General features: G+C 34.8%; 1 protein-coding gene across 1 annotated transcript in view; it reads left to right on the top strand.

Moving 5' to 3' along the window:
• The window catches only part of RYR3 (ryanodine receptor 3), a 241,921-nt gene that overhangs the window by 196,618 nt on the left and 30,025 nt on the right, over positions 1-15,278 (top strand). Inside the window, exons 72-82 of the mRNA XM_032984720.2 lie at positions 1,357-1,527; positions 1,994-2,053; positions 3,134-3,265; positions 4,134-4,246; positions 8,148-8,244; positions 9,848-9,957; positions 10,788-10,839; positions 11,531-11,584; positions 11,853-11,952; positions 13,560-13,639; positions 13,901-13,977. Coding sequence (XP_032840611.1) covers positions 1,357-1,527; positions 1,994-2,053; positions 3,134-3,265; positions 4,134-4,246; positions 8,148-8,244; positions 9,848-9,957; positions 10,788-10,839; positions 11,531-11,584; positions 11,853-11,952; positions 13,560-13,639; positions 13,901-13,977 — 1,046 coding nt within the window. The remainder of the gene's footprint in view (positions 1-1,356; positions 1,528-1,993; positions 2,054-3,133; positions 3,266-4,133; positions 4,247-8,147; positions 8,245-9,847; positions 9,958-10,787; positions 10,840-11,530; positions 11,585-11,852; positions 11,953-13,559; positions 13,640-13,900; positions 13,978-15,278) is intronic.

Here is a 15,278-nt window from a genome sequence, read left to right as displayed (position 1 = left end):
TTGTTTGTCTGTTGTCAATGTAGAGTACAAATAATGTCATTATTATAGCCATTACATCACTGCTATTTCTAAGGCACTTCCAAAAGCAAAGCTTTGAGGCAAAGTACTCTCTTGCAATTGTTAGTTCCTTAAGAAAGGAAGCCACATCCATTGTGTGTTCCCTCTGACCTTCAAAATGCTCAACACCAGCTACGTACACAGAGATTCACCATCTAGAAGACAGAATTTGCCAAAATTACCACTGAGTAGAATATGTATGGCTGCCTTTGTTTATTCCAGTGATTACAGTGATAAAAGTGTGGTAATAATTGATTAATAATGAATTGCAATGGATTCTTCTGTACCCTTATGTGGAACTACACAATGTATTATGAAAACAGTAGTCAGTAAAACTTAATTGACAGAGGGAAAAGGATGTGGAGGGTTGAATGCAAGCATTTGCTGTTTTGTAGTGTTGTATAAACCTGGAGGCCTAGTCCTGAAATCTTATCTTAGGCAAAACTCCCCTTGTGTGTAGTAGGAGTTTAATCTAGGTACAGAATTCAGAACTGGGCTGGTTTTATGTTGTTGTTGTTTACCATATGTTCATTAAATATATGGGTCTGTTTGAAAGATTTTGGTTTTCTGTCTCATAAGGGAAAAGTGTGTGAAATATTGTTATACACTGTCTGTTGTAAGAAGATAGGGCAGATATTATTCTGTTGTGGTGTTTACTTTGCTGCCTCTTCTGTTTTCCTTTTCTTATTACTCATGATCTCCAAAGATGCAAAAGACTTAATTTTTCATCCCAGAGTTACTTATATTAGCTAAAGCCAAAGGGCAGTGCTTTTCCCAGAGACACTAATTTATTGGCATTTTATTGCATTGAATCAAACAAAGTCTTTTAGATACTGGTATTTTTCAGTTGAGACAAATCAGACAATATTAATTAATTCAGATCCTGGATAATTATCTTTATGTAAGTTTCTAACAAAACTGTAAACGTCCTGAATTTGTCTCTATAACACTGAGAACTAATAGTGTCTCCTGAGACTGAGTCAGCTTTTAATTTTAGGGTAGTTTCTGATTTGAGAGGTAAGATCCAGAAAATATAGTTAGATTCATACATATGAATGCACACATATGTTACTGCTATTAAAATATTACTGTTATTGCAATTTCTGCACTGGCATACACCAGAAGTATTCCTTTACATTTCCCACTCAAGACTGTAAATGCTTCCTGTAATGTGGCATTTTTAATTAATTGTACTACATCAGGAACATAGTTTCCTTGGACCATTAGGGGAAGGGCATGTTGGAAAAGTCTGTGATCAGAGAATTGCAGTCATTTACTTTTCTATTTTTTTAATTATAGTCTGGAGGACAAGATCAAGAGAGAAAGAAATCAAAACGTAGAGGGGATTTGTACTCCATACAAACATCCTTGATTGTAGCTGCACTTAAAAAGATGCTTCCTATTGGTTTGAATATGTGTACTCCTGGGGATCAAGAGCTCATCTCTTTGGCGAAGACTAGATACAGCCATGTAAGTGTATACTTTGTAATACTTTTTAATGTAAAATAAGCAGAACTTTATAAACCAAACTTTGAGGCATAAATATCTGAGCAGTCAATATAATTAAATATATCAATGTACTGTAAGCAGTTATAGCTGCTAGCTGCTTTCAGAAGAAAAAGTGATGTGTATAGACAGCTGCCATCATTTCCATGTCATTTTCCATTTGTATACAATGTATATTTTTACATATACATATTAATTTGGACCAAATATTGAAATACCATTAGTTAGCTTTAATTCTCTTCAAAGTTTTTTCCTTATTTTGTGTTCAAAATTAAAGAAAGCCTTTGTCCCATGCCTTTCTGGTAACTTATGTACTTTGAAAAGAAAAGAGGTTAAATTTCAGTATTAAAATAATAGCTGTTCTGTGTTGTACATGTTCTTATGAGATGAATCATAATCTGAATTGAAAAATACTTCTGTCTTTCTGCAGAGGGATACTGATGATGAAGTCAAAGAGCATTTACGTAACAATTTACATTTGCAGGAAAAGGTAATATAAAAAAATCTGTCTTGAAGATGATGATGTGCACTTTCAAAACACAGAAATCACAATTGTTTATTGTGAGATATAAAAAAAAATGTTTAAAGCTATTAGAAAAATTGCCATTTTACCATTTTTCTTCATAATTTTTTCATTACAATAGTTTATTTGTAGCTTTGGTTAGTACTTTCAAGTTTCAGGAAGTTCAGTAGGGTGGGACAAGTGTAAAGGATTGAGATATGGGTAGTTCTAAAGCTATTATTACATAGAATCAGCTCAATCTAAGAAATAAATAAAATCTAAACTGTAGTATTTCAGCTTCTCTTCTTGAATTTAACTTGCAATAATGATTAAATAATAGTTCTAAGAATATTTTTAAATCACTGTGATAAGAAAATCTTGTGTCATCTTAACACTTAAGAGTTTTACAAGCACATTTGTGTTCCTACTATTTATATGCTGAATACACTGTCAAAGGTGATACCAAAATGAAGTCTTCATCATTGTATAAATACTAAATAATTTAGATCATTGCCTACAGTCTTTGAACATAACTCATAGGGGAGATGACTGTCTGGTTGCTATAAATTTGTACCTATATAAATTTAAATTGAACACACTAAGTAATTATAATGTGCTTTTTTTATTTCTGTCTTGCAAAAAAAACAAAACCTTTTCCTGTAACTCTTCATCTGCTGAAATTCCAGCTGTCTTTTATAAACTCCATAAAACAGCCTTCCGCTGTCAGTACAGAACTCCTTCAAGGAGTTAAACTCAGTCCCAGTACTAAATGTGCTTCCTTATTTTTAATGCAGTTAAATGGGATACTGAAGCCTCAGAGTGCTTTATTTGCTTTCATTAAATAAAAATACAGAACCTTGCTTAAGAATTGAGTTCAGTTACCCAACAGTATACAGAATCTAATGACATTTTTCTGAGTAGCTAACAAATGCCAATTCTGACAAAAAGAGGACAGATGTAGTGAGAGTATCTATAACATTCTTTATTATTCTATGAGAATAATATTGGTGGTAGTCAAATTCGGTATCTTAATTCAGCATCTTACATACAAAATATGTTGGTTTTTAGTCTGATGATCCAGCTGTGAAATGGCAGTTAAATCTGTACAAAGACATTTTGAAGAGTGATGAACCTACTGATCCTGAGAGAAATGTGGAACGTGTGCAGAGGATATCAGCTGCTCTGTATCATCTGGAACAGGTTAAAAGTTAAATGTCTATACAGTGTTTGTTTTGAAGTAACATGAGTTTTTTTCCTTGTAGAGATTATTTTGACTTCAGTGAGTGTCATTATTAAAGTTTCCAGATAAAAATTACTTTTGCACGTGCATTCATGTGCATACACACAGACATACAGATATATACAAAGTTTTTCATGTAATCTGTTGAAGTGCCTCAATTTTAGCTTCCAGGAAAATTCAGGATGCATTTGCCTCTGCAAAACTTTGTGAACAATTGCAAGTAGTATAGTATACAAATCATCACCATTCAGTATCTGAAAAATCTGTAGTTTTAGGAAAAGATATTTGCATGTGCATTTAATTTTAGTATACTGATTTTAGACCGTCTCCTATTTCTGCACCTGAGGATGCTGTAGCAACTTTTGGGTCATTTGCCTGTTTATTCAATTGATACAATTTAAATACAAAAAGACATTTGTACTCTTCCCACATAAAGTTAATTCATTTCATTCACAAGTGATATAGCACAGAAATTTGTTCACATGAACAATTGAATATGCATAGTTAGAAACAGGCAAAATAACCATTTTGGAATTTTACCAAGGAGTCCCACACATGAGATACTCTGGCATCTTGAGCTTTTCTGTATAAACTGAGAGATACTATATATATGTAAGGCCCCCAGTATTTTGTGTTATTAATTTAAAAACAAAAAAAAAACAACCAACCAAACAAACAAAAAACTAAAAAGAGCATTTTTTTTAGATGATGGGGAGTGTTTCTAGCATTTTCTAATTTGCTAACTACATTAAACACTAGCTAAATAGAAAATTTTGAATAAAAGTTGAAGAGTTTCCATTGTATATACTAGAAGAAATTTTTCCATAGGTTGAACAACCACTGAGATCAAAGAAAGCTGTTTGGCACAAACTCCTGTCGAAACAACGCAAAAGGGCTGTTGTTGCGTGTTTCCGAATGGCACCATTATATAACCTGCCAAGGTAAATGGCTTAAAGGTTTATTTTATTTACATTTCTGAGTGCAAATATTGCTTGTGTGTATACCTACAAGTCTGTTGACTGTTAGGCCCATGTAATTTTGTTCAAGAGACAAAAGTGTTGGTTAGTTACCAGCTAATTCCTCACAGTAGCAAAATACTTGTCTCATGACAAATAACCAGAGGGGGAAAAGTCCATAGGAATTACACTGCTTCAAAACCAAAATGCTTCATTTTTTTCAGCTGTTACTCTGTATAGTTCCTCAAGTTATCTGTTAAAATTCTTAAGATGTTGTTGTTTCCGTCCCTTTTTTACCTCTGATTCGTTGCTCTCTTTACCATTTATTCTCCTGTGTTTGTATTCTTTTATCCTTTTTTTAACTTTGTATGGCTATTCCTCTCGTATTGCATGAGTGCTTTATGCTCTTCAGCTTGCCTAAGGCAGTCTCTAGCTCCTACATCAGAATGTTATATGCATTAAAGTGGTTATAGGGGTAGAGCAGTGCAGTGTTTTGCACTCGTGTGTTGCTCTGCTCCTTACTCCAGTTGAATGTGGATACCACAAAGTCCAAGATAAAGTGCGTCCTGTGCCTGGATCCATCTGCTGCTTTAAATTGGGGTAATTTCCTTTACACTGTTCCTTCTCAACAAATCTTTTTATTCAGATACAGCCTAAGCACATCTTTAATTAAGTTTGCTTCTTACATTCTTCTGTACTTTTTCACCTTTCATGTTTAATTTTCTTGTTCAAAGATTCTTTGTGAAGTATTTAACAGAAGAGTTGCATTGCATTTTTAAATGCCTTTAATAAAGCCAATCTACATGCTTGATGCTGGCTGAAGGTCTACAGCTGTGCCACTAGCATATTGGAAGAATATTAGGTTTGCACAAGACAAATAAAAAGCAAGTTATACTGTAAAAAGCACACATCTTTCCTTTACAAAAAGAAGTAATTTCTAGACTATAATAATTTTTCTAAGTGGTCACACTACTACCAGGCAATCTTTAAAGAACCAAAGAAAATAAAAGGTTTAAGTACAACATGAAGCAAACTGACTAGCATCAACCATTTCATCTTTAAGAATTGTGTTTGGAAAAATAAGAGGAAGTGGAACAAAGAGCACCGATTTCAGTAGAACATTTTTTCAGCTTTTTTTTTTTTTTACAACCATATTCTGGATTTATAAATTCTTAAAATGTTTGGAATATATATGAGCACACAAATGATAAAAATGGTTCATCTTATCTTCGCCTTTAAAAAAAAAACACTTTTTGTTATTATTTTTGAGGTTGATGGAACACTTGCCAAGGGGCAAAATGGGTTATGAATCTGTATTTTCATTTTCAAGAAAATATGGAATAATACTCATTGAAGTAGAACATTTACATTATCTGTAATTTTCATTAAAAACTTTTCTGTCTTAAAAAGATTGAGGTTTGTTCTTCTCAAACTTCATGGTAGATTTTGTGGTGGAGTTTACTCCTCATTTAAATATAAATATGAGGCAAATCTGTCCAGTTATTTAATCTTGTAGATTCTAAAAGCAGTCATTAAACTATTTTAGCCAATTAATTGTGGTGTCTGTACTTCAAAACAGGCAAGAGTGAAACACTTTCAGCTAAGAATCACAAAATCAGAGAATGGTTTGTGTTGGAAGGAACCTTTAAAGGTCATCTAGTCCAATCTGCCGGCAGTGAGCAGGGTCATATCTGTATATTGCTCAACTGATAGGTGAAGAACAAAGTTTTAAAATTCATTAGTTTATAGACACATATTTTTTTCCTACATAAATCATAGGATTCTGACAGGAAAATAAGGCTGTCACACTATTATTCACCTATAACTGTCTCCATAGTTTAAATTGACTGTGTTGTTAAGACATCTGTGAACCCCAGAGAGATTTATTTCAAGTGGGGTATGATTAATTCTAGGAGCTATGTAAATCCCTTTGAGCCAGAGTTTCAAATGCAGTTCTTGTTATCTTGTATACTTCCTCATTTTAGTTGTAGCTTTATAATGGGAGTGTTAGTTCTAAATTTGATGCTAGAATCAATTAATTTAAAGAGCAGTAAGCAAGCATTATGGTGGTACCCTTTCATTTATCCTAGAAAAGAGTAATATCTTCAGTGAATAATGAGGTCTTTCTTTTGAAAATTTCCTGGAGATTTAGGTCCTTTTATATAATCTAATGTTAGTCTCATATTTTAATCTAATTTTCTCCAAAATACATTCTTATATGTATCAGTTTTTAGGAATTCCAGTAAGATATTTCAGAACTTGAAATGTCTATTGATGTGCAGGTATTTGTTAATTCATAGGAAAATTACTTTAACTTCTACTGTAAATATTCCAAGTACTCCCTTTTCTGAGAAGTGTCTGGAGATACAAAAGAAATAGTTGTATTTTAAAATATTTTTATTTTGCAAGGAAAAGAGCATCAGTTAAGTTAGGAAATACTAATTCTTCATGTTCTGTGTTTAATGAATGTACATGGCTTTGAAAAAGTGTCTTATGTGATAAATGTTTTGAGGTGTGTGTCTTTTATGTTTGATGTTTTAAGGAAATTAATTTGTAAAAAAATTTGTCCTATTGTCTGTCATCTGTATATGCACATAGATACAGCGAAGTTGTACATGGCAATTTTTCATACACAGTTTACGAATACATTCTTTCTGACTATTGAATTTAACTTTTGCCTTTCTTCAATGAAAACCTATATGCTTTTCTTCAGACACAAAATTAGCAATTTCTTCCTGAGCACCTTTCAACGTGTTTGGCTGGAAAAAGTACATGAAAAAACTCAGTATGACAGGCTTATACTCAAGTTAACGGTAATGTAACTTGTGGAGAGCCTCTTGCTTATGCGCACACTTATTCCTTCCCAGCCATAATTTGATGTTATCATAAAACATGAATTTGTACAATTTTCAGAGGGGATTCTGATTGGTCAGTTTTTGAAATCTGATAATAAGATGGCACCATTGCCAGCAGGAGAGCCTAGAAGGTTGGCTCAATAGCTATTCTGTTATAAAATAATAATTTATGTGCACATTGTATTTAAACACGTCATCGTATATACAGCCAATTGCATAGCTTCTGTTAGTGGTTCAGGATAAAAGTAAATGAAAAGGCTATGTGGAACAACCTTTGGATTCGCATTGTGCACCTCAAAACAAAAGTTTCCCATAAATGTAATGTAAAGATGGGTGGTTTGGCCATTATTGTGTGTAGTCTTATTTCCATGAGCTGTATTTTCTGTGGAAAGTTAAATTAATTAATACTGTTTAGTAGTAATTATTATGTCTAAGAGTTTTCAAAAATTGGTCATTTTCTAGAGCAGGTTTTGTGCATTTCTAATCCAGCTTCTTTGAGGACACATTAACACTGCCCTGATTTGGAACTGAAAGAAAAGAAGCTGAGGTTAGGCTTCTTTATGTGGAAGAAGGCAATGATTGTCTGCAGATAACATGCTGGAAAGCACTTGATAATTATTTTGGTGTTGATGGCCAACTTCTGCTGTCTCAATGTACTAAATCTAGTAAACTAGATTTACATCTCATTAGGTGTAAATCCCACTCACTCATTCTCAGTCTGTTCAAGTGTGTACTTTTCCCATGCTTTCATTAATGTTCCAGTCCTACGTTTTCACATATGATGTAGCACTCCCAAAGCATTCAAAACAAAAATCAATGTATACATACGTGTATTTAAAAAAATAGTAAGAACATTCAAAAGTACATGCAGATTTGTCACTGAATGTTAGCTATGTTTTGCATTTTGTTTCACTGACCAATCAGAGGATCAGAATTGTACAAATATATATCCTTACTAATCATTAACCACCTGAGCTGTTATATTGTGTTCTGTTATCCCTCTTGATCTCACTTTCACACACCCCCCCCAGGCACCGTTCTATTAACCTCTTCCTCCATGGCTATCAGAACTATTGGATAGAAACAGAGGAATATTCATTTGAGGAGAAACTAGTTCAGGATTTGGCTGTAAGTACTTACCTAAGTGGGCATATTTTTCAGTGCCCACTTTAGTGTCTATTTTATGTATCTATTATATATCGAATTTTTGTGTACTGTATGCTTATGCATAAACTTATAAAATATTAACCCTTATGCTTCAGGGCATAAGGTCATTTTCTGCTGTGGTCAAAAAGACATTCGTCCTGTGATGCACACTGAAGTGCATTAAGGTGGTTTATGCCTTCAAGATGAACTATATGATATTCATTCTTGGGAAGAGAAACGGATTAGATGAACTGTCAGACTATTTTTGTCATTATGGTAATTCCTATGTTCCTATATTTTACTTACTGGTTTTTTAAAGCTTTACACAATTGATCCTTTCCCCCTTCTTAAATTTTTTGTTGATGCATAATATTTAATTTTAACATTTTCAGCTTTGATACAAAATAATTTTGCTGTTTTTTTGGTGCCTCATAAGGAGAAGTAAATATATGCAGCCATATTCAGCAAAAATTTAGCTTGCATGTGTACTTGATAAAAGCGGTTGGTAAACTTCAGCACTTTGTTACTGAATATTGATTCAGAAAGCCTACTTCATCTTCTCTTCCCTCTGTGTAGTTAGTTTGTCTAAAATATTTTCAAGGGGCCTATCTCCATAGTATCTAAACGCCATGAAAGTGAGTATATAGGTTCATGAATCACATGAAAATGCATCAGGAGATACTTCAGTGTTGCTAAAAGGAGTCGTGTTGTGCTTTTTAAAGACCCACTGGTATAGAAGGTTGTATGATTTTTTTTAAAATTACAGCTAATATATTCTTCTCATACTCTGGACAATTATATGGTCATAGTCTTTGTTTGACTTTCTTACTTCTTTCTGAGGGAAGGAATGAGTCAATTAACTAAAACAGTGATTCCAATGCTTTCAGAATTACTAGAGAGTTAAATTGAACGTCTGTAATTACAATTATTACTATAATGACAATAATTTACAGTTGTTACAAACCCTACAAAGGGGTGATAACACAAGTAAAGTAAAGGTAAAGTAAGGTAAGGTAAAACACTGCTCTTTTGCCAGTGCTGGCTATGTTATGTTTCAAACTGACAAAAAAATGTTTGAAGTTGACAATAAGAGCAGTCCTTACATTTGCGGAATCAAGTTTACCTACAAATGATATATGAAAGTATTGTAGCATACAGTACTCTGAATAGGATGTATCTAATAATATTATTAAAAACAGTTCCATTTTCCATTTACCAGTAATTCTTCTGTTAAATAATTGAGCTAGGACTTTCTTTCAATTCCAATCCACTAGAAACACATAATTTCTGCTGAATAAGGCTTCCCTGAGATTTTCTACTGTCTCATTCTCAATAACTTACAAATGAGAAACTTCTAATGCTGCTATCGAATATGATTAACAATCAGGTACTCTAACTCCTTCTGATTAATATAGGGATATAATGTTGCAGTTTATGCTATAAACTGCTGAATAAGATGAATAGTGGAAGTTAATACAAATTGGACAGAATAAAATTACTGAAATCCTTTCCTAAACTTAATTACTCAATTTTTTTCTTACTCATGAAGCTTAAATTGTATATTCTGATATAAATCTTGAGACAGACACCTCCAAAAAAAGAGGAAGAAGAAGAGGAAGAGACTGAGAAAAAACAACCTGATCCACTTCATCAGATTATCCTCTATTTTAGTCGCAGTGCTCTCACAGAGAGAAGGTAAAAAGAGCTGTGTTGAAAAGAACATTGAGTAAAAGCACACAGTAATTGAATTTCTAGTAACATTACAGAAGTGATTTAACACAACTGCAGTTCGTTATTGTGCATGATGAATAATTCTTTGCCTCTGTTTTGTTAGCATTTTCATCTATTTAAACTTGGTAGAACCTTTATATTGAGACAAATATTGACAATTTTTGACATTTTAAAAGCTTGGTAAATACTCAGTACAGAAATAGACAAGCATGAATGCTCATAGAAACAAAATGTCTACAGGAACTCTGGTTCATTCAGACTACCCTCCCCTGGTCTCTGCTGGTAATAGATATGTGTTCTTGTTGTTTATATTCATTACGTTTTATTCAGTTTGTCTGAAAAGGTTTCGTTGATGATTAGCATGAATCTCTTTCAGTGCCAGTTTGAATTTAGATTGTTCATTAGAATATGTATTTTGTATGAGTAGAGTACTCCTCTGCTTCATGTACTTCTGTACGACTAACATAATCTTGCCATCTGACAGCTATAATTATTCCAACTTAAATCTCCATAGTACTTTTCTGCACCTGCAACAGCCAGTGATCCTTACTTATCCAACATGACTAGGTTGGATGTCCAAATATACCTCTAAATTATTTAATTAAAAAGTTACAGAGACTTGGTTTGAGATAAGAAAATACATTTATAGTATGATTTTCAAGTTTAATAGCAGTTCAAGTAGACATGTATCTACTTAAATAAAATTCATAAAAATTATATTTAAATATTACTAGGCATATGACATTTTATTACTACATTGTAAAATAATTTAAAATATTATTTACTCTTTATAGCAAACTAGAAGATGATCCTTTATATATTGCCTATTCCGCCATGATGGCAAAGGTAAATATATAATTTCAAGCTCCATCCCTCACACCACTCAGGTACTTCACATTAATTTCAGATGATTTTTAGCCCTTTTCCTTCTCTTTCTTATGTGGACTGCTTGATACTAGTAATTCCTGTATTTTTAATGAAGCAAATGTTGTTCAGAGTTATATATATAATGAGAAATTTCCTACCGTAAAATACTATGATAAAATTCCAGTAAGTGTAATCTTGCTGACATCACTTGGCACTTTGTTTTTTACAGGATTAACTCATGAACAGGCTTAACACGTTAGTTATCTTTATTTTTTGAGTAATTGAGTTATTATTTGAAGTCTGTCAAAAAATCAGTTGACCATCAGTTTCTGCAACATCTCGACTACAGCTGACACATGAGGGGAGTTTGACTGTGAGGATAAATATTATGGATATAGATAGAGATATGACATGAGAACGCATAGCCTGCAGTTATAGGGTATATATGGAGTTGGATGAATGCCCTGAAGTTCTCATACATTTGGGAATATTGGCTTCTTTGTAATGGATGAGCACAAACATTTACAATTGCAAGGATTTTAAATCTTCTTAATGCTTTTAATTATTGCTTGAAAAAATCTGATTGTTCTTGTAGAAATACTATAGTAAAAATAGGCATTATATTTCATAATAAGCAAAATCTTGTGATTTCTGTTTCTAACATGAAAAGAGCTGTCAGGAAGAAGAAGAAGAGGAAGAAGAAGAAAAAGAAAAGACATTTGAGGTGAGACTTTAAATAGCATTTCTTTCTCATTGCCTAATGTGCAAGTATTTTAAATATGCCCACTAGAATAAATGCAAGAATACCACAGTGTACATTGACCTGGTTTACTATGTTATTCATATAAAAGACAATGTGTTCTGAAGTTTTGGTTCAAATACCTATGGAGTATGGGGGAAGATGGCCTTCAACAACTTCAGATTTTATCTTCCTATTTCTTCTGAACCAGTTCCGGTCTGTATTCCATTCTCACTTTTGTTCCCAAACACAGGAGAAAGAAATGGAAAAACAGAGAACTCTGTATCAGCAAGCTCGCTTACATGATCGTGGAGCTGCTGAGATGGTCCTTCAGATGATTAGTGCAAGCAAAGGTAATGTTCTGTGAAATGTTAAAAGTATACAAGATAAACATATATGTATAATGCTATACATATATCATAGAATCATAGAATGGATTCGGTTGGAAAGGACCTTAAAGGTCACCTAGTTCCACCTCCCCTGCCACAGACAGGGACACCTTCCACTAGATCAAGTTGCTCAAAGCCCCGTCCAACCTGGCCTTGAACACTTCGAGGGGAAGGGGACAGTCACAGCTTCTCTGGGCAACCTGTTCCAATGTCTCATCACCGTCACAGTAGAAAACTTCTTCTTCAATCTAAATCTACCCATTTTCGGTTTAAAACCATTATCCCTTGTCCTATCACTACACTCCCTGATAAAGAGTCCCTCCCCATCAGTCTTCCTGGTTGGGTGGCCTGCAGCAGACCCCCACTATAACATCTCCCGTCCCTGCCCTCCCTTTAATCCTGACCCATAAGGTCCTAGTCAGCTTCATCCCCAACCAGAGCTCCATGCACTCCATTGCCATGGAGGGTGACCCCCCGCCTCGTCTCCCCTGTCTGTCCTTCCAAAGAGTCTGTATCCTTCCATGCCAACATTCCAGTCACAGGAGCCGTCCCACCACGTTTCCATGATGTCAGTAAGATCACAGCCCTGCAGGCCTGCACACGTCTCTAACTCTTCTTGTTTATTCCCTGTGCTACGTGCGTTTGCATAGTGGCATTTAAGTTGGGCCCCAGATGAAGCCAACTTACTGGCTGGAATTCCTTTGTGCTGCTCTTTGGGTGCTCTCCTGCTGACGTGTGACCCCTCTCCAGCCTCTGGGCATCCATTGCTGGCACTGGCATCAAGCTGGTAGGAGTGGAATGGATTGAGGTTCCTCTCCTCTGGCAACTTTCATTTAAAGCCCTCTTCCCCAGCTTAGCAAGCCAACGCCCAAAGATGCTCTTCCCCTTTTCTGGTAGACGGACCCCATCAGCCCCCCGTAGTCCAGGTTTCTCAAAGTGAGTCCCATGGTCTAAATAGGCAAACCCCTGGCTGTGGCACCAGTCCCATAACCAATTGTTGATTTGCCAGTTTTGACTGGCTCTTTCAAACCCCTTCCCTTTGACTGCGGGGATTGATGAAAAAACTACCTGTGATCCAGAGTCCCTCACTGCCACTCCCAGGGCTCTGTGGTCCTTCTTGATACTCCTCAAACTGCTCCTGACTGAATCACTGGTGCCCACGTGAAACACCAGCAGTGGATAATAGTCAGTGAGTTGTACAAGGCTTGTCAGTGCCTCGGTGACACCCCTGATACGAGCCCCAGTGAGCAGCTCCCCTCTCTAGAGTGAATCGGGTTTGCAGATGGTGCCTCCGTAGCTCTCAGAAGAGTCACCTACTATTGTCACCCATCACCTTCTCTTAGTTCCACTGGGTTTTACATGGGGAGCGGACTGGGCTGCCTTGCTCAGCTGCAGCGTCTCTGCTGATGTGATATATAGTGGATTATGTCATTATACCTATGATGCGTGTGGTATATGATGAGGCAAAATAACTATCAGTTACAATTATACTAGGTAAAATTTCCAGGCTGCTTTTCTGATTGAATAGCTCATAATTACAAGTTTTAGTGACTGTACCCTTGTTTTGATAGGTCATACAGGACCCATGGTTGTTGAAACACTAAAACTTGGTATTGCTATTCTAAATGGTGGGAATACCATAGTTCAACAGGTAATGCTTTTCTAACTACTGTGATTCTTGCTTGTATGAAGACAGCAAGTAATTTTGAGAATTTTAGCATTCACTTGTGGCTTTATTTTAGTACATTTAATTTTAAGCTAAACAGTGAAGAAATATCAGGAAATTTTTGGTACAGTAACAATGATATTATTGCTTGCCAGTGATTTACATTTTGAGTGGTAATTTAGAAAGTTGTTCATTCATTTAATTTTAATATAGATTTCCTTTTTCTCCAAAATGTACAATCTGTAGAAAATGCTAGACTACCTGAAGGAGAAAAAGGATGCTGGATTTTTTCAAAGTCTGTCTGGCTTGATGCAGTCCTGCAGGTAAAAGCATAAATTGTATTGTTTCAGTTTTAATCAGATTTGTGGCGTATTGCTCAGTGCACATGGATATGTTAGATTTAAATTATGGGAATCACAGATTGTAGAACTCCTGTGGGAAATTTTTGTGAATCAAAGGAATAGTATGTTAATCTCTTAGAGTATTCTTCCAAAGGAGAAAATAAAGCAGACTCTGTAAGCCTCTGAAGACTTAGTTTGGAGAAGCAGAAAATTAAAATGTATTGGCTCCTTCACTGATCTCAGATCCCTCAAGTTTTCTGACTGAGTGGTTCTAAGGATGGAAAAAAGCCATCACTGAAGGAACAGCAGGCCAGGGGAGCTTTACCGAGTACTCAGTTTCTGCATATCTCTGACAAATTACATAATCTCTGTCTCTTCATCTGAATCCTCTGCATACATATCAGGTTTGTTAGAGATGGCATGTGGCTACATGATGACTACAGTAGCACATTCCCTTGATAAACCAGAATTTCACATTAGTTAGTGTAAAGGACTCCCATAAAGAAGGTGGAAAACTGTTGGTGTTTCTGATACTCTTACAGTAGACAACCTCATTTTCTCAGCCTTTTAAAGCAATGGGAAGTGTTCTGATGGAGTAGACTGGGAATTAGAAGTGGAGAAGTTGTATGAAAACAGGGAAAAATGTGGAAGGAATGGTGACTTGGACTGCAGAAATTCTTGCTGAGTAGTTGCAACCTAATTAAATAACATCTATCTTGTAATTTTTCCATATATGTAGAACAATTTAGCAAGGACTTGCTCAAATGAGACCTGTATCAATTTTACCAGTTTGTGTATATGTATCATTGAGGATTCCATTTAAAAATATTTTGATAAAGTGACTTGAACACTGACAAGAGAATGAAAATGATGCTTTAAAAAATGCTTTTGGTTTTAATCATGTGGCTCAATAGTAGAATATGTGACTGCATTGCTGTTTAACTGAAAAAATAAATAGATATGCATAGAATTATATCCTAACTATTTGAATTAATTCTGACTGAGTAGGGAGAAAAATCATCATCTGCTATTCCACATGCTAGGCTATGCCAAGTTAGTAGAAGAAAATTCAGACATCAGTGTATTTTTGACATATTCATTCTGAATATGGAACCAGAGATTCCATACATCTGAATAACGTAATAATGCATAATGTATACAGTAACAATATAATAGAAATAATAGCGATAACTTAGTGGAAAACAGTGTGACTAAGAAATAACTGCAGTAATGTCCTTTTGGCAGGCAGGTTTAAGTGAATATAAAGAGGAATATTTCAGGTT

The sequence above is a fragment of the Tyto alba genome, unplaced genomic scaffold (assembly GCF_018691265.1).
Source record: "Tyto alba isolate M040663 unplaced genomic scaffold, T.alba_DEE_v4.0 Super-Scaffold_18, whole genome shotgun sequence".
Classification (NCBI taxonomy): domain Eukaryota; kingdom Metazoa; phylum Chordata; class Aves; order Strigiformes; family Tytonidae; genus Tyto; species Tyto alba.
Note: the sequence above shows the minus strand (reverse complement) of the source record. Positions and strands in the feature narration are given on the sequence as shown.